This window comes from Rousettus aegyptiacus, unplaced genomic scaffold (genome assembly GCF_014176215.1).
Source record: "Rousettus aegyptiacus isolate mRouAeg1 unplaced genomic scaffold, mRouAeg1.p scaffold_m13_p_3, whole genome shotgun sequence".
In the NCBI taxonomy this organism is placed as follows: Eukaryota; Metazoa; Chordata; class Mammalia; order Chiroptera; family Pteropodidae; genus Rousettus; species Rousettus aegyptiacus.
Window position 1 is genome coordinate 96,593,559 of NW_023416306.1, and position 18,805 is coordinate 96,612,363.

General features: G+C 35.2%; 1 protein-coding gene across 1 annotated transcript; it reads right to left on the reverse strand.

Annotated features, from left to right (window-relative positions):
* Positions 1-273: 273 nt before the first annotated feature.
* On the reverse strand, positions 274-18,794 carry PSMA6 (proteasome 20S subunit alpha 6). Its single transcript, XM_016152087.2, has 7 exons — positions 18,625-18,794; positions 7,857-7,951; positions 7,323-7,404; positions 6,452-6,607; positions 3,901-4,079; positions 2,333-2,427; positions 274-493 (listed from the first exon to the last, which is right to left on the reverse strand). Exons 1-7 carry the CDS (start codon positions 18,698-18,700, stop codon positions 436-438), a joined length of 741 nt encoding a protein of 246 aa, XP_016007573.1. The 5' UTR covers positions 18,701-18,794; the 3' UTR covers positions 274-435.
* Positions 18,795-18,805: the final 11 nt, after the last annotated feature.

Sequence of the window (18,805 nt, forward strand, 5' to 3'; positions counted from 1 at the left end):
CATTTGAATGAGAAATTATAAAATAAAGGCCTTGCCTCATATGCCTACTTACAGAGCAAGTTTTGAAACATTTTAGTTTGCTATTTATTATGGCATAGAGCTATAGTTTAAATTTCTGGCAATAACGTTCCTTAAGCCACAAAAACTTGTATCTGTCAACAAAATGAATAAAGCTACAATGTGGATACGGTGAACATTTAAAAGTCTGCAGGTACTAAAGGCTTAGTATCTAAAACCGGAGGTTAAAAAAAAAAAAAAAAAAACAGGATTCAATTGTTTTCCAAAAGCACTGTTTTTATTTATAGAGTTCTGTCCTCTTCAGCGGCAGGAGGAGTGGGAGAGGTTCCTTTTCAATCCAGGGGCCTCCGTAATGTTGGTCCGTTGTTACCAAACACAGGCAGCGGCATCATGGATTTGGTGAACTAACCACAATGTTTAGTCTCTCTCTGCTAGAGCAACAAGGTGAGCATCAATCTCTGCTTCTGTGAGAATCCTAGAAGGAAGAGGGAAAAAACCCACAAGTACTGAGTTTTTAAAAACTTTTTATTATGCAAAATTCCAAACACATACAAAAGTAAAACAAATAGTAATGAATTCATATACCTAACACCCAACTTCGACAATTATCAATTTACAGCTAGTCTTAAAAAAAAAATCTATACAGCCACCCTTTAGATTATTTTGAAGGAATTCCCAGATGACGTATCAACTTCATCTATGCATAAAAATGTTTACTTGACATCAAATCTAGAATTTGGTCTTTTGAAAACAAAACCCTTTAAGTTGTAGCTATGATAGAAAATATTTAAATATAAAGCTAAACTTCACATAGGTATTCTATTTTAGCTCCTAAGTCAAAATGCCTTTTTAGCTAGTATAACTCAAGTTTTTATCAGCTGAGAGATAAGAAGGCATTCCACGTTGAATATACGGTATTTTCTAAACGTTGTATGCTTGAAGAAATCAACTGCTTTGCAAGCTTTATAATGTGGCCCTATTATTGCTGGACTTCTAGAAAGTGAAATTTATCAAAGTGACTTTTTTTAGTGCAAATTGGAGAAATGTAAGTAATTTCTATAGTTGTTGATGCTTATGTTGTATAGTCTAGTTATTACATACACTATCACAGAATTTATAAATGATACATGGCTTTTTGAAGACACAGGATCTTTGGTTTCTTATCTATTTATCTAACAGATGAAAATAAAAATTTGAAAGGTTATAGGAAGGTCCCAGAATAAAAAAAGACAAGAACTAATTGCAGGTCCTTTAGAGATTTGTAAATTGCTCCTGCTGGAATTTAACTGTTAAAGAAAAAGAAAAAAAAAAAAAAAAAGGAAAGAAACAAAGAAAAAAGACAGACAACCTTTTCCTACAGGGGAAAAAAGTGAATAGATTTTTTTTTTTTTTATTTCTATTGATTTTTCTTAAATTGTTTATGTTTATATCACTTAGCTGCAGGCAACAAGAAGAAATTAGAAAAAAACAATGTATACTAACAAAAACTCTCCAAAGACTGGTTAAGCTTACTTTGCCACCTTTTTTCCATCCCTAACCATGACCAGTGTCCTTGTAACTGTGACCTAAGAGTAAATACACATAATAGTTAACATGCTTTTTTGTAGTTCCTTGCATCTGTGGATTTAACTGAAGTATTTTCCACTATTTATAAAAGCATCCAAGTTCATGGTAAGTAACCTCATAGGACTGCTGGGAGGATTAAGTGAACTGATACATGTTAAGCACCCAGTATAGATTTGACTCAAGAAGCTGTAAGGTTGATTTGTGGTCATCACTTAGTGAGTAAAAACAGAAAGATATCTAGCATTTGCAACCCAGTTTTCTGTCTTCAAAGTTTGGGCTTCCAAAGACCTCCAGACAGGGTCTGATGTATATCAGTATTTCACATTGCTCTTCAAAGCTCCACTTAAATAAGCACTAAATAATCAAAGTTCTACCTGAAAAACGAAAACTTTCAGAGTTGATTTTCTATTGGCTTTAAGCTAAAAAAAGAAAAAGACTTATGCTTACTTTACTCCTTACATAAAGGAGGTTATTTTATGTCATCTCTGGTACTATGTATAAAATCACTCTGAAATGAGAAAAAAAAGCAGTGATATCTGTCTTAAAGAGAAATCTAGTAAGTCTTAAAACAGATCTCTCAGGTACTGAAAAAAACCCCTATAATTGTAGTTCAAGAATTTTTTTTATTTTTTATTTATCTTTTTGTCCAGAGTTATAGGACAAATGGACCCCAACACCTCCACCTTTCTAGGCTGAGATTTATTACTTGGAAAACTTCTTTTAGTACTTAGCTAACAACACAACTCACCTGAATTTAGGATTTTCGACTGTAACTACTCCAACTTCTATTTCTGAAGGTTTGAAATCAATCGATAGAACAGTAGACAGGCATGTAATAGCAGTCTGGAAAAAAGTATCAACATTAAAATATAGTATTTTTCAGAGATTCCAAGATTTTCTCATTCCAAGTTTATTCAAATAATGAGTTAACCAGAAGCTATTTGTTTTTGCTCCATGTTTCAGTGGTATAATTCTATAGTCATGAGTTACTTACAGATTGCTTAACTCTAATATGTCACTTACCAATGACAAGAAACTTTCTTCTACCACTCCGGCCATAAATCAAAATGGGCCATCAAACAAAATACAAAGGTTTACACAAGTGTTATGTGGTTGATGACCACTACATGCCAGGCACTTATCACTTAGGGTGAGATGAGGAGAGGATAAAGATGACTAATATATTCTTTTTTCAATGAATTTACAGTAATAACAATTTAAGAATGTTTTAAGTGCTTCTGTATCAGATGTGATGATGTTTGTTATGAATTGCGATTAAAAAAAAAAAAACCTTTGAGAGACATTTAAACAGGACATAGAGCCTCCTAGATGAGAACTAGCTTTATATCCCCTATCAGTACAAATAAGCTGTCAACCAAACAAAAGTATTAGATGGTAATTTTTCCTTTGTCATGTCAGAATCATGCTGTCTTTAGAATGGCTGTATCCCAGGCCCTTATTCCAAAGTCTACTAAAATTTTTGTTTCTAACTGTTTGGCAATAAATAAGAGGCTTCTTTAGTCTAATATTAGTAAATATCTGTATAAGAATTTTGGCTTCTACTATCAATTTCAAAGTTCCCAAACATAATGAATAATCCCCTCAAGAACCCTGCACAAAGCTAGCTGTATATTCACATCCCAGATATAATTTCTCTGCTAAGTCATCCTTTGAGCATATTCTGCTCCCCTGAGAATTTGGTGTGGGACCACAGGAGCAACATTACTGACACAACTTTTTCATTTTTGCTACCGGGAAGCTTAAGCCTAATTTGAGTCATAACCATGCAGGTCTTTGGGCCAGGTCTTAGTTCCTATTCTTAGTTAAATTTTCTCATTTTAAATGTGTTTTATTGAAAGCAATTTCAAATACATTATGAATTGAGATCAGAAATTCAGTGAATAAAAGCAGTCCTCGCTGTTCCTATGTCAGCTGAATGACAGCAATTTTACTATTAAGCTGACAAACTTGGATCTCATGATATAACCCAGAAAGGGCCTTTATAGATTACCAATTATGCAATAATCTTCACTATTCTATACAGCAGGGGTCCCAAACCCCGGGGCCGCGAACGGGTACCGGTCTGTGGCCTGTTAGGAACCGGGCCACACAGCAGGAGGTATGCAGTGGGCCAGCAGGTGAAGCTTCATCTGTATTTGCGGCCGCTCCCCAGGCTAGCATCACCACCTCAGCTCCACCTCAGATCATCAGGCATTAGATTCTCATTGGAGCACTGGTCTTTGTGCCAGAAAGGTTGGGGTCTGCTGTTATACAGCATTAAAAAAAAACAAACTCAGCTTCTTTTAGCTAACTTACTTCCACTGTCTGTTCAAATGTCCAATCAAATTTCTTCTTCACTTTTTTTTCAAGAAAGCTGGTTGACTCAGTTTGTTTAACTCCTGCTGCAGTGGCTTTAAACCCACAGTAGTAACCTGCAGGATCACACTTGTACACCTGAGGGCCTTGTTCTTCATCTATACCAATTAAAATCATACCTATAAAGAAAGATAGACCCTCATTAAATACCTTATACCTTTACACAACAAATTTCTTGCGTTGTCACACAGCTTTTGTTAATCATTATTCTGGCCATCCATTTTAAATGTGTTTTGCTTTAAAAAAACTGTAAACAAAATACGAGTTATCACCATAAATAAATTAGGTAACAGTAATTTCTTTTCACAAAAGCTTTTATCACAGATTTTCAGAAAGTTCAAATTATCACAAATGTAATTTACAACATTTTGAATTCTTGCTATTACTCAAAGCATGTTCTTTTGAACCCTAATCCTTCAAGATGTTACTTGGCCAAATAAATTTGGAAAATATACTTTTCATATAATTCTTTTAGAGAAAATAATATATGATAGCATATTTAACATACTTTTAAGCTCAGCAGTTTTTAAGTTAACTTGACAAATACATTTTCCTTTTTTTTTTTTTAAAGTTTAAGAACTACCTATTAAGGTTCCAGAGAACTAAAAGTGTATGGAACACACGTTGGGAATGCTGGTGTAAAAAGAAAAACACATAGGGGCTACGTGCCCACCTCTACACTGCCCGTCTTTGTTACTATTGGTATACATTCCCCTAGCTCTTAGTATGAACCAAATCCTAAATTCTGTACACGTCAATTTATTATTACAAATCTAATCGTTATTAGAATGACATAATTAAAATAGCCACCAAAACCAAACTTCTATTTGGTAGAGCAGGTAACAAAGTATTTAAAGGATGATTTGACTCTTGCTTTCTTATATTCTAGATTTCAACATCTTTTTTATAGTGTCTTCTAAGATTCAGTATGAACTATTTTATTTACATTTATAAATGTTTTATAGAGTCTACTAATGAGGAATTTTCAATCTTATTGACAAACACTATGACAGTGATCAGATGTCTGCTTTATTCGATTATTATGTCACCCTTAATTTTTTTCTTTACATTTTATACTTGATATATACAAAGTATAAGGGCAATTCAAAAGAGGGATCCAATTACTGCTTGCGGAAAACAAGAAACATTTCTCTACTCCAGGGTCTTGCAATATGAGCAGGGTTTAACAATCAGGACATAAAGGGCAATCAAGGCAAAAGGAATGAGACATGAAAGGTCAGGATACATCCAGGAAATGACAAATGATCTGTGTATTACAGGGGCTTCAGAGGAGGAAGAAAAGCAGTACAAGAAAGAGGTTACTTGTGAATAACCTGCAAAGGGGCCTTGCACATATTAAGGAGTTTGGAATTTACATTATAACCAATGAGGGATCAGTTTTTCCAAGAATGCAACAACCAAAATTTGATTTTAGAATAACTCATGCAGCAAAATGAAATACAGACTAGGAAAGAGAAGGGATAGAAGAGACAGGTAAATTTACTGGCAAAGGCAAGAGATGATGAAAAAGTGACAGAGGAGATGGAGCAGAACAGATAGTCTGAGGTAAAGCTTGATGACTAATCAGATGACCAGGAAAGGTGGGGTGGGGGCAGAATAAAGAAGTAGAGAATGAAACTAGATAAACGGTAATGACTTCAAGTTTGAATTCCTGTGGGACATGGATAAAGGGACTAGGCTAAAGCTAACGTGGAAGTGATTGGCATACAGGTTGTAAATTAAACCATGCAAGTGGGTGAGATCATCCAGACAAAATAAAGAGGGAGAGAAGGACCAAGGAGAGAAACCAGGTGGGCAACAATATTAAGGAACAAGCAGAAGAGGATGAGCTAAGGAAATGGGGAGGAAAAGAGTATTTCTAAAAAAATCAAGGGAGAATTTTTAAGTGAGAGGTGAAGGAACAGAATTAGATACCAAAGAGAAATCATTACATTGACTGCTTTAACTCTCATAAATGAATGTGTTGAATTTTTCATGATAATTTATTATATTAAATCTAAATTGGTAAACCTTTTATCTCTCCCAATAAAATTTTGTTTTTTAAAAGAGAAACATATTCTAAAAATATGAATCACAGGCATATGTGTGTGATTCTGATTTTTTAGGATGGTCAAAAGAAACAGCTACATTGCTAAGATGCCTAATTTAAGTATTTCCATCAAACTAGTCATCTGGAATTGCTGTAGACCCTCCATTACAACAGCCTAATGTAACTTGGCTCTTTTAAATCGCACATGCTAAATAGAAATATTTTGATAAAAAGTCTAACAGCATCTAAAGCTTATAGATCATGCTTTAAATATTGTTGTGAAACCTGTCCTTCATTGCTGGTTTATTACAAAAATTTCCTCACCTTATATAATTTCCAAACCACATGTTCAGAACTGAGTTACTGAAATAACTTTATGAATGTTTTCTAAAAAAATTTCTAATTCATCAATTATTTGGAAGACTTTTTTAGTATACTTACAACAACCAAGAGGCCTCATTTCAGCATTCTGTGTGTAGACCTGAGAAATATCAGCAATTCTTTTACACAGCATGTCCACAGGAATCTCATAGCCATACTTGTATTTCCAATTAGCTGCCTCATAGCGTGCCCTCTGTACCTGGGATCTGCTGTCAGCTAAGGGCATAAATACAAAGGTTTAGTTCTTTAGGAGGAAAGAAGAAACCTGCGGCCAGAAAATTTTACCATATACCCAACTATCTCCATGATGACTTAAAGCAGTAGCCCACTATAGCTTTTTCTCCTGCCGATGAAAAGTGAATGACTCAGCAAAAGTACTCGACAAAAAAGGGAAAAAACTTAAAATGGAGTTTCATATACAGTACTGCCCTTTTATACTGAGCCCTTCATCAGCTGTTAAAATAGTTTCTATAAGTGTCTAATAATTCCCTAAGGAATAAGTTTTAAGGAGAGAGTATAATGTTTCTCTTGATTTTTTGTAAGCTTGAGTTTTCTCTTGATTACAGAAAACAGAAACCCGAAGCAATTTTTTATAATTCTCACCTGCTTCTAACTAGTGTATTATTACCAGGTTTGAGATATACTGACTGACACTCCCTTAAACTATTAACTACATCTGAAATAAATCATCTATGAGAGGGGCCTCTGCCCAGTTTCCCTAACAGGAGCATATATATCTAATTCTATTATACTCCTGATTACAAAAAAAAGCTCAGAATACTCTGAAGATATTGATACTAGCCGTGGAAGACTGCGAATCTACTCACATCACCTGCAAAATCAGGCACTAAGTGAGCCTTTTAAAATTAATACAAAATTCAAAAGTAATTTGAAGAAAATAACAAATCTAAGTAGGCACTAAGTTAATTACCTGTCATTCCTGTCATCACACAGCCAATATTTTCGGTTATCTTGAATAAGTGAGTCACTGTGCTGGAATCCAATAATTTGTCCTGATGAACAAAATAAATCAAGGTAATTTTTAAAAAATCACAGCCCTCTGTGTAGTGATAAAAATACTGTGGAATTATAACAATATACTATATAATAAATGTCTTCATTTTATAGTTAAAACCAATTTTTTAAAAGAGAGTGTGACTGTTTTCCTTTTTAGTTATGTTTCCTGTGGGCAACAACTATAGCTCACCAGAATGTGTTTCAAGATCCCTGAAGACAAAAGACCAAAAATCCCACTGTGCTTATTATAATCATACCACAAAGTTTAATATGTTAATTCTGTCTACTCAGGTAAACTGTCTATAGTTGCTCAATAAATACTTCTTGACAGAGTCAAAACAAGAATAATGTTAACATGTGTAGATAATATGCTTTTGTACAAACTTGTGAAAAATTCTGGCATTATATTCTGTAATAATTGGCTGGCTATATGGGCAGTAATACTTACAGGTACTTTCTTCTGTGTGACAATTACTGCACAGTCTTTCCCTCTGACAGCTACTGATGTAAGGCCACCCTGGTTAATAGCCTTAAAAGCATATTCTACAAAATAGAATAATTTCTTTTTAAAAGGCAGAATAAATTATCATAGATTCATGCAATGAGATAATAAGCAGTCATTAACAAGAATGAGATAAAACCAGAAAAACTAACAATGCTAAGTCAAAATAATGATAACACGTGATAGTTAAATCGACTCCATTTCTTTCTATTTTAATTTTACTGAAATCATTTTCATCAGGCTCGAGTACCAAATTTCAAATAAATATTTCATTAACTTATATCAAATCTTTATCAATTATGTTTTATCACTTTAAAAGTTGGTTTTGTGGCCATTATATCTACCAAGTTACATATTTCTTTCTGGGTCATATTTAGTTGCTCTAAATTTTCCCAAGATTTACAATTTCTGTTAACTTTTGGTCAATAACTAATTTGATCATAAGCAGTTTTAACTGCTGTTAGGTTATTTTGCATTGTTTCCCCCTCCTCCCCCCACCATGCTGAATTTTTCTAGATCATGTTTTTTGGATTTTTTATTACCTACAAAATAGGATTCTTTAGTTTGTCTGTAACAAACTTCACCTCGTATACTTCTAGCTGCTGTCAAACTATTCCTCATGTTAAAACAGCTGGATCAAAGTGGTAGCATAAAAACAAACTACTTTGGCAACATGTAGTTTGGCTGATAGAGTAGAACTGCAGATGAGACTATCCCTTTCTATGTTAGATATTTCTGTAATATTTCAATTTAACAAATATATTTTGTAATTAGGAAAACAGCAAGAGAAACTAACATATGCTCATTGTAGGAAATGTGAAAAATATAGAAAATACAAAAGAAAAATTACTCAGAACTCCATTATCAACATTTTGACACATAACAGATGCTTTTAAAATTCTGTCAAGTATTACTCTGGGCACTGGGTCTGAAGCCTGGTCTCATTCGTTCAAAAAGCCACTGGTGATGAGGACCAGCTGAGGAAGATACTACCTATAACACTAAAGAATTTCCTTTAATAGGAGCTATAATAAAGATCCTTTTCTCAAAGATTTCCAAATGGCTGTTTATTGAAGAGAGAACCAGAGTAGAGTAAAAACTCTAGAAAAATCACCTTAATGGAGATCCTTAAATCTAGTTTAGATACAACTGTCTAATTATAATACTTTTACTATCCTATTACACTGCAAGTTAATTCAGTTCTTTCTCATGAGGCCAATAAAGCTCTACCAGATTACTCCTCCACAGATTGAAAAAAACAACCACCTATATAATCTCTAGAAAAAACAGTAACTACCTGAAGACACCAGAAAGTAGCCTAAAGTAGGCAGATTCTAGAGGGTGAGTCAATGTTTGGAAGAAGGGAATGGCATGGGATGAGTTTCCCATTTTCACTGCTTATTGCCTGAGCACAGGCCCCAGTCAGGGCTAAATACCCATAGAAAACCTCAGTCTTTTGCCCTGAAGAACTAGGGAGCAGTTTGAGGGTAACCACAGCTGCTGGAAAGTGAGGGAGAGAAAGGAGAGAGCCAGAGAGGGAGAGCCCCAGTATCTATATATAAATGTTGCCCAAATCTCTAGCTGATTCCATAACCACACATGCACAAGACGGTCTCCAGGCAGCCTAGCTAAGGATAAAAGAGAGTGAGATTTGAGCAGTGACACAAATTAACTGCCTCCTAGAACAAATCAACACTCTTTGGAGGAATATGGCAGAATCCAGTCTTTACAACCCAACAATCACAAATATCCAGGATACAATCCAGACTTATTTAACATACCAAAAAAGAAAACAAATAAAAATAAACCAAAAACAAAACAAAACAAAACAGAACCAAAACCAGGAAAATGTGGTCCACATGCAAGAGAATAACCCTGAGATAACTCAGTTATTGTATTACAGGCAGTTATTAAAACTACGCTTAATGCCATAATGGAAAATAGTCTCAAAATGAAATGAAATAAGAAATCTCAGTAGAAGTACAAAAGAACCAAATATAAATTGTAAAATTGTGACAAATATTTGAAATAAAAAAATTCACCAAATGAACTTAACTGCAGACTGGAGATAATAAAGAGTAAATGGATATAGAACTTAATCAAATTAACAGATTAAAAAAGACAATGAGTCTGTGGGTCAGTATCACATGGTATAATGTATGTGTAACTGGAGTCCCATATGGAGAGAAAAGAATAAGGCAAAAAAAAGAATCCAAAGAAATGGCTAAAAATGTTTCAGACACAGCAAAAGACATAAAATATCGAAATGAGGATCCAGCAAACTCTAAATGAATAAATACAAAGAAAACCACACGTAGGCTCACTATAGTCAAATTCCTAAAAGCCAAAAATAGGGAAATTTTTGAAAGCAGATAAAAAGAACAGATTCTCTCTGAGAACAATGATTTTAATTCCACAGGCTTCACCTGAAGATAGTAAAACATCATAAAAGTGTGGAAAGAAAAACCATCAATACAGAATTCTATATCCAACAAAAATATCCTTCAAGAATGAAGGTAAAGACACTTTCAGACCTGCAACAAGAAATGCTAAATGAAGTTCTCTGGGCTAAAGGCAAAATGATACCAAATGAAAACCCCAATCTTTAGAAATGAGGACCATCAAAAACGGTAAATATAAAAGATGATTTAATCTCTTTGATTCTTTAAAAATACCTAACAAAAATTGTAACATTTGTGTTTATAAAATATGTAAATATATTACCTATAAAAAGGAAAGGGCATAAATAGATTTATAAGGTTTCGAGGTTTACATTTTATGTGTAGTGATAAATAGTAATTCTAATAAGCCTGGAAGAAGCATGTGTTATTATTCTTAGAGCAACTACTAAAAAAATACAAAGAAGCAGTCAAAAAGCTAAGAGACTAAAATTCTAAAAAATATTCAAATAATCAAAAAAAAAAAGAGGTATAGAGGAACAGGCAAACAAAACAAAGAAATAATAAAATGAGAGACTTACATTGAACCATGTCAACAGCGGCATTAAATGTTAATGGACAAAATACTCCAATAAAAAGAAAATTATCAGAACAGATAAACAAGATTTAAATATATGCTGTCTACCAGAGACATACTGTAATAAATGGAATAAAAAAGTATACCATATAAACAGTAAACATCAGAAAGTTGGAGGGGCTATACATTGATATTAAATCAGACAAGGTAGACTCCAAGACAGAGTATTATTAGAGACAAAGAAGAACATTCCAAAATGGGAAAAGAATCAGTTCATAAAACATAACGATCATAAATGTATATGTACCTTATAAGAGTTTTTCAAAATACATGAAAAGAACACTGATAAAATTTAAAAGAGAATGGCCGATCCCACCCATTTAAAGATTTTAACCCTGCCACTCAGCAACTACTAGATACAGACATAAAAACAAGTAGTCAGACATACATGATATGAACTAGACTACTGACCACCTTTACTTTTACCTAGTTGATATTTGTAGACTCCTGGGAACAACTAAAGAAACACATGCATGTTATAATATAAATGCACATGGTACAGTCACTAAGATAGATCATATGTTAGGTGATAAAACAAGTCTTAATAAATTTTAAGGTACTGAAATCCCTAGGTATTTGAAAACTTAAAGATATACTTCTATATAAAACATGTGTCAAAGAAGTAATCATGAGTAAAATTTAAAAATATTATGAATTAAACAGTAATAAAAATATAACAAAATTTGTGGGATACAGATAAAAGTGTTCAGAAGGGATTTTATTGTTCAACCTTTGTGTAATCCTCTACCCTTGAATGTGTGGGCAGGACCAGTAACTTACTTCTAACAAACTGAATATGGCCAAAGTGATAGGATGTCTCAGTCATGATTACATTATATGAGATTATCTTGCCAGGAGACTCACTCCAGATACTGTTCTTGCTGGCTAAGTAAATAGTTACATGGCAAGGAATCATGGTGGCCCGTGTGGATAGCCAGTAAATAGCTGGGGCCCTCAGTCCTATGTTGCAAGGAAATGGATTCTGCCAGCAATCTCAGTGAGCTTGAAAGCAGATTCTTCTCCAGTTAGGCCTCAAGATAAGAACAGGGCTTGGATGACACCATGACTGCAGCCTTGCAAGATCCTAAGCAGAGGACCCAGCTAAGTGGTTCCCGAAGTACTCCTGACCTAAAGAAACTGTGAGATAATAAGTGCGTTAAGTTGCTAAGTTTGTAGTAATTTTTATTGTATGTAATACAATAGTCTTAATTACTTATATTAGAAAAGGTCTAAAAAAAATCAGACTTGTTTCCAGGAATTAAAGAGGGGTTGTCACCATAGATATCACAGAGGTAAGAAACAATCACTTCTAATCAGATGATTCTAATATCTGGGTCACAACCCTTCACTTTGCTTAATTTCACTACATTTTCAACTGCTTGCTGTTACTCCCCAATTGCTCAGAACACAATTTTGGCCTAAAAAAATATTCCATCTATGGCCACAGAGGACTATTAGTTTGCAATACTTACTGACTATCCTCTTACGTTACCTTTTATATTTATATACCTTGATGTTCCCCACACTCATGGCTTCGCTTCTTCATGTCCTGCCTGGATTGCTCTCTCACTTGTCTCCACCTAGCCAAAGCTTGCCCTTCTCCCTCAAGCCTCTTTCATTTCCCAGGGACACTTTCTCTGATTGTCCCAGATAGGATTCTTCAGTCCTTTCTCTGAATTCCTACAGCATTTCCTATTTCGTTGCCAATTTTAGAATTTTCAAGGGTGTATATTTCCACCCTCCATATCCAGATTGGAGAATCAAAGAAATTAGAAACCAAGGAAATTTAAAATTAAATTTGCAACCAGAAGATACTAAATCAAAGGCTTCTTATGGACCCGATCCAGCTAATTCAAGTTGGCTTAGAATGCAGGGTTTTCTAGAAAGATTTTAATTGAAAAATAAAATAAAATCAGGATTCAGATTTTCTTAGGGAAAAAAAATTCAGTTAACACCTCACCCTCATTTCCACATAGCAAAATCATCTATGGCTGGCATGTGTTTTGCAGTTTTCCATAGTTTCTACCTTTCCTTGTCATATTTCACCTAGCCTGTTTCACTCATTTGTATCACATATCTGGTCTGCTTAAATAATGCAAAATATAAAAGCCACAAAAGATAGCACTACCCTCACTACATAAAAAAATTTTGTCTCATAAAATATTTTACATTTAAAAAATGCTTCTCAATAGAGAATGCACCTGTGAATTTGCCAGGATTCATTAAAGAAATCTGCTTCCTCTCTCCCGCTCTATATAGACTAGTGCTGTCCAAAAGAACTTTCTGTGATGATGGCAATGTTCTATATTTGCACTGTCCAATATCATAGCCATTAGCTACATGTGGCTACTGAGTACCTGAAATGTAGCTAATAAAACTAAGGAACTGAATTTTAATTTAACTTCTTAGTGAAGAATATCATCCCTAGTATTCATCTACTTCTCTGAACTTCTTCTCAGTCTCTCTTACTGCTTCTACCTCTTCAGCTAGGCTCCTCAGTACTGCAGCATTCCATCATTTCTCTCTATCCCTGGATGATTTTAACTTACATTATCTCAACTAACTCTGCCACCTTTGGCTCTGAACCCATATTTGGAAATTCCTATTTCACACACAGGCACATAGGAAAATAAACCCCTCTTCTCTATAAACCCGCTGCTTTCTTATAGTCCCTATATCAATAGTCAGTATTACTAACTACTCAGTTTTTCAAGCTACAAACCCAAGCAACATCCTTGATTCTTACCTCGTCTCTCTCAAATGGTCACTTTTGTATCTAAGATTTGCTTTAAAATACTCTACCTGAGCGGAGGAAAGTGTTTGGGAAAGGGGATAAAGGGAAAACAAGATCCACAAAATGCTGATAATTGATGAAGCTGGGTGAAAGGTATGAGGGTCATTGTACTATTCTACCTACTTTCATTTGATTGCAATTTTCGATAATAAAATATATAAAATTAAAATAAACTCAGGAGTCTCTTTTTCTCCATCTTTCTCAAAACCTTAGTTCACTCATTAGGGTTTCCATGGATTAGTGAACAAGCCTCTCTTAGTCTTCCTGCAATCTTACTTAATCTTATTCTTAAAGGCTTCTGCCACCTATGCCCAAAACCCATGGGGCAAAGTCCAAACCCTAGCACGGTATTCAAATCTCTTTAACAATCTTCCCGTTGTTACTGTCTATGCTCCAGTCACATTGACCGACTGAGCTATGCGCCCCCCAAATTTCCTTACCTAATCTCCATCTAGATTAATTCATCTCTTTTGAGGACACTTTCCTGGCTCTCCCTGGCAGTGTCACTTTCCACAGTAACTTTCTTTGTACCGTTATTACAGTACTTGCCATGCCATAGTGTAGTTTGTTGTTTTCAATCAAAATTTTTATAAATGAATCCCCATTATAACACTACCACCATAAAATATTTTGTGATAACTTCCAGAAAAATGGAAAGTGCCAGAATAAAGAATGTAGAGACAACTTAATAACTAAAAAGTATATTCTAAAGATACTGTAGGGTAAAAAGTAATATCATGGTTTATCGCAGAGGTGAGCATGAAGGCCAATTAGGAAAAAACAGAATCGTTTATTGGCAGCACTTATTTTTCAATTCCAGAATTCAAATGTCGCAAATAGTAATTAAACACTTTATCACTGAAGACTTTGGGGTTCTTTTCCTGGATACAATTTCAGAAATTTACAAAACTAGCAAACACTATTACGTTAATCTCAGTAATCTGTTCTCGAATGTCCAAGATTATGCAGGAAAATAACTGATTGCCTATTTCCCATTTTTTAAATGGAAGAAATTATAATGTACTACACTCAACGCAAAACCCACAATTTCTTAAACTGTAACTTCAATACAAAGGAAAATATGTACCTATACATAAGTATTTGGTTGAACCATATGAAACTGCCATTTTTATAGGCAAAAAAACAATCAAAATCAGCAGTTTCACATGATTCAATCTAACAACAAACCATCAGATTAGAATGTAAATTGCTTCCCTGATCACAAAATAGTTAATAAACAGTAATTTCGTATAGAGACCTCTTTTCCATAGTAACCTCTTATTCATTTCACTTCCTTCCCTACAAATTTCCCCAACACTTTCCCAAATTTTCTGGGGAAAAAAAACAGGAGCCAAATATAAAAGGTACTGTGACAAATGTTCAGGACGAGCACACAACGCCAGACAATGGTTCACCACAGTATGACCTGCTCAGTGTGATGTTAACAGGAGAAGATGCACATTCCCTTTATGGACGCTCATCAGCTTTGCAAAGCATCTACAGGTGATTCTGAGGTTCTGCCAATTATAGGAATGTAACTCAAGATTTTCCCATAATTTTGTTTAAAATGCTATACTAAGTTTTGGGAGACAAATACCCCCGACCCCAGAAAAATAAATGTACATTATCATAATATCTGGAAAAATAAAAATGAATTGGGAGATCCATACGTTCTATGAAGTTTCGTTATCAATAAAACAAGAGATGTTCCACCGGGGCGAGGCAAGCATTCTACAGGATACATCTTATATTCAATTTCATGCTGTGACTAGAAACTTTTTTCATATTGAGATTTTTTGAAGTTGTTCATTCTGTGTTTCCCTAACCTTGTAACCTAAATGGGAAGCGTGTCTCATTTCATAGTGCCTCCAAATATTACTCTTTAAAACAGTGATCTTAAAGAGGGTGGGGTCATTAGAAATCTTGACACTGGTGAGAGGAGGAATATGAGGTTTGCAAACATAGCAGTGTTTGACTGCATTATATTTCTGTGTAGTTATAATATGTATTTATGTATATATACATATATGTGGATGCATGTGTAACATTTAATTTCAAATCAGATTCAAGGACGGTATGGGAAGTCTAGGATGAGAAACACTACTTTAGATCAAGAATATTCTTTTTAATAGCAAAAAAAGGCAAACAGTACTTCTCAGCGCATTTATTTGTGAAACTCCTGATTCCATTTTTATCAGTCACTTTGTTTCTTCCCGACAGCATCCTTCACAGAAACATTTATTGGGCACTTATTATGGTGGTGGACATAATTCTGAGTACTTTACACCAATTAACTCATTAAATCCTTAGAGCCCTATAAGGTAGGTGAAAGAAATTATTATCTCTATTGTACACATAAAGTTCTCATAGTGTGGAGCAAGGAAGGACTCAAACCCAGGAATCCTTGCTTCAATATACGATGCCACTTCTAGATTAGAAAACTCTTCAGTCTGTCACCCCCAGCCCATTTCTTTCCTGTTCCTTTTCGGTAGGCTCCCCTCTTAGAAGCAACCAGGCAGTGTTCACATCCATTGGGCAGGCACATTCCACATTCAAGTGACTGCTCCTCTCCTCTTTTGCCAGACTTATCCAGCAAAGGATTAGCAAGCAGTAGAAGGGGGATTTAAAGTAGCCAGGCTTATTTGCCACACCTGGGACTTAGATAAAACCTGTAGATAGCTCTACAGTTTTTCTACATGTGCACACACACCTCTTGAATACACACAAATGTTAACAGAATAATTTTAGTAGTTACCAAAGGGTACAAATGACAATCAAAAATCTTTCTCCCTACTTCCTGGAAGCAAACACTGTTAACAGTTTGTTCATAATTATGGTTAGCATTGTAACTTTAAATTAATACTTCTATTTTTTATCGACATTAGTTATTTTTTAGTCCCAACTATAGAAGATGAGGAACATACTCACCTTTCCAATAATCTTTCCCTCCCTTGTTATCTCCCCATTTTTGTTATTTTTCCACTGTCAAGGTTAACAGTTTTCACACTATAATTTTTATATGCTTTATAATCCTCTTGGGCAGATTCTAAAGTTTATAAACTAATAAATGGTATTTCGATATTATGATAATGTACATATATTTCACTAGAGAACCAAACATGGATGGACTACAAAAAGGGAAATATTCCAGGTTTACAGAGCTGCTAATCTAATAGACCAAAAAAAATGAGCTGAAGAATCGAACAGGCATCTAATAACATTCACTGAGCACTTAATATTGTGCTATACACTCTATATACATCACCTATTTAATCCTCAAAACAAGCACATAAGGAATTACTAGCCCAACTTTGCAAATAGAAACTAAAGGCTAAAGTTGTATTACTTGGTTGGCTACTATGGAGCAGAGCAGAGATGTGAATCCAGGTTACGTTTCCAGGGTCCCACCTCCTCACCACTATATTGCTTGCTCATACTACTACTATTCTTTCACTTTCTTTTTCCTAGCAAAATCTAATTGGTGCCGTTAACAGCAAAGGGAGTGCTTTATTCAACAAGGCAGAGCTTAAATTGTCTAGATATTAAACTTGTTTTGAATGACATGTTCTATTACAAATATTTTAAACTATTAAAATAACACTATATTCAGCCTTTGGGAAGCATTACAGACTATTCTTTATGGCTGGATTTCATAATATGGTATACAAAAGCAAAGTGTAAGTCTAAGTGACTTTTCCTGTTCACATATTAAAAACCACAAAACAGAACATTCAAAGCAGTAGCCCAATAAACAAAAATTCTTTAAAACTCAGAAATTAAACTTTAAAAAATCTTTAACTCTATTTCTAAAATTTACAGGTGAAGAGAACCTCATTTATAGGCCAACTCCCTCCTTATGATTTCCAAACACAAATGATTTTATTACTGTCCTCGCCAAGGCACCGAGGTGCTAAACTCACTCAAAAATGATACCATTATGGGCCAGATGTAAATCAAGTTCTACTGCTACTAAATTCTCTATGGCAAGAGGTTAAGGGTAGGAGTTATAAGTATAACCTAAACCCTGAAACCAACCATTTTGATCCAACAAAATGTATTGTTATACTGAATTACTGATAACTAGTTTAGGGTTTATTTTCACTAAAGTTGTTCTTCAGTAAACAGTTACCTCATCTACAACTAATAATTTACTTTAAACTATAGGAGCATTCAAACAGATGTGGGTTGAGAGGATGCTAGTTTCAAGAGCGGCTTTAGAACTGTCAGTCACTCATTCTATCTACCAATTTTCCAAAGATGTCCTGAACTCTGTAATACTTGTAATCTGGCATGTTTTTTTTCTTTTTAACAAGTCTGTATATGTTATCTGTAATTCCTTTTATCCTGTGAGCTTCAGTATAGGAAAGTGTGTACATTTTTGCATCCCCTAGGACCAGCTCAGTGTCTGACACTTAATAGGGTTCTGAGTGTCTGGCACACAGAGGGCTCTGAAAGCCCGCGTGGAATTAACCACAGGACAAGGAAGTCCATGCTGCAAACAAAGGAAAGCGGAGAGAGGACGTTTTAATTGGGAGGTTATGGGCCCAACTACCCTTCAGAGTAGTAGAGACGTTGAGTCCACCCAGGCCGAAAATGTAACAAGTGAAAAAGCGTCAAGAAGCTTGAGTCAGGCATTACAGTCCCACCTTCCTTAACTCTTTATGTGTCCAAGCGGTGTGGCCGCTCTCCCTAGAGCCCAAGAACTTCGGCCTCTGGGACCCCGAACTCCGCCTCCAGACTGGGCTGAGACTACCACGCGGGTCAATCCAGACTTGGCCCTTCTCCCGTCCCAACTCCGGCCACGCTTCTGCCCTGGACTAAAACTCCAGGCCGTACCATGACAGAGCAATTCGAGTGGGCTAAAGGCGGCCTCGGTTCACTCACCTACTTGGTAGAGCCGGCCCTCGGGTGAAAAAATGGTAATGTGACGGTCAAAACCAGCGCTGGAACCACGGGACATGTTGGAATATCCACTACTTCAAGCACCGTCTCTGGGCCCCGTAGCTCCCGCACCAAGAATACAAGCCCCTCCGGAAGTTGCAGCGACTGCTTCCGGTGCTGCGGC

Coding starts and splice junctions, on each gene's coding strand:
- PSMA6 (XM_016152087.2), bottom strand. CDS start 18,700: ATGTCCCGTGGTTCCAGCGCTGGTTTTGACCGTCACATTACCATTTTT. Junction 2,428..3,900: donor CATTTGAACAGACAGTGGAA/GTAAGTTAGCTA, acceptor ACTTTTTTCCAG/ACTGCTATTACATGCCTGTC. Junction 494..2,332: donor GTCGAAAATCCTAAATTCAG/GTGAGTTGTGTT, acceptor TCTTCCTTCTAG/GATTCTCACAGAAGCAGAGA.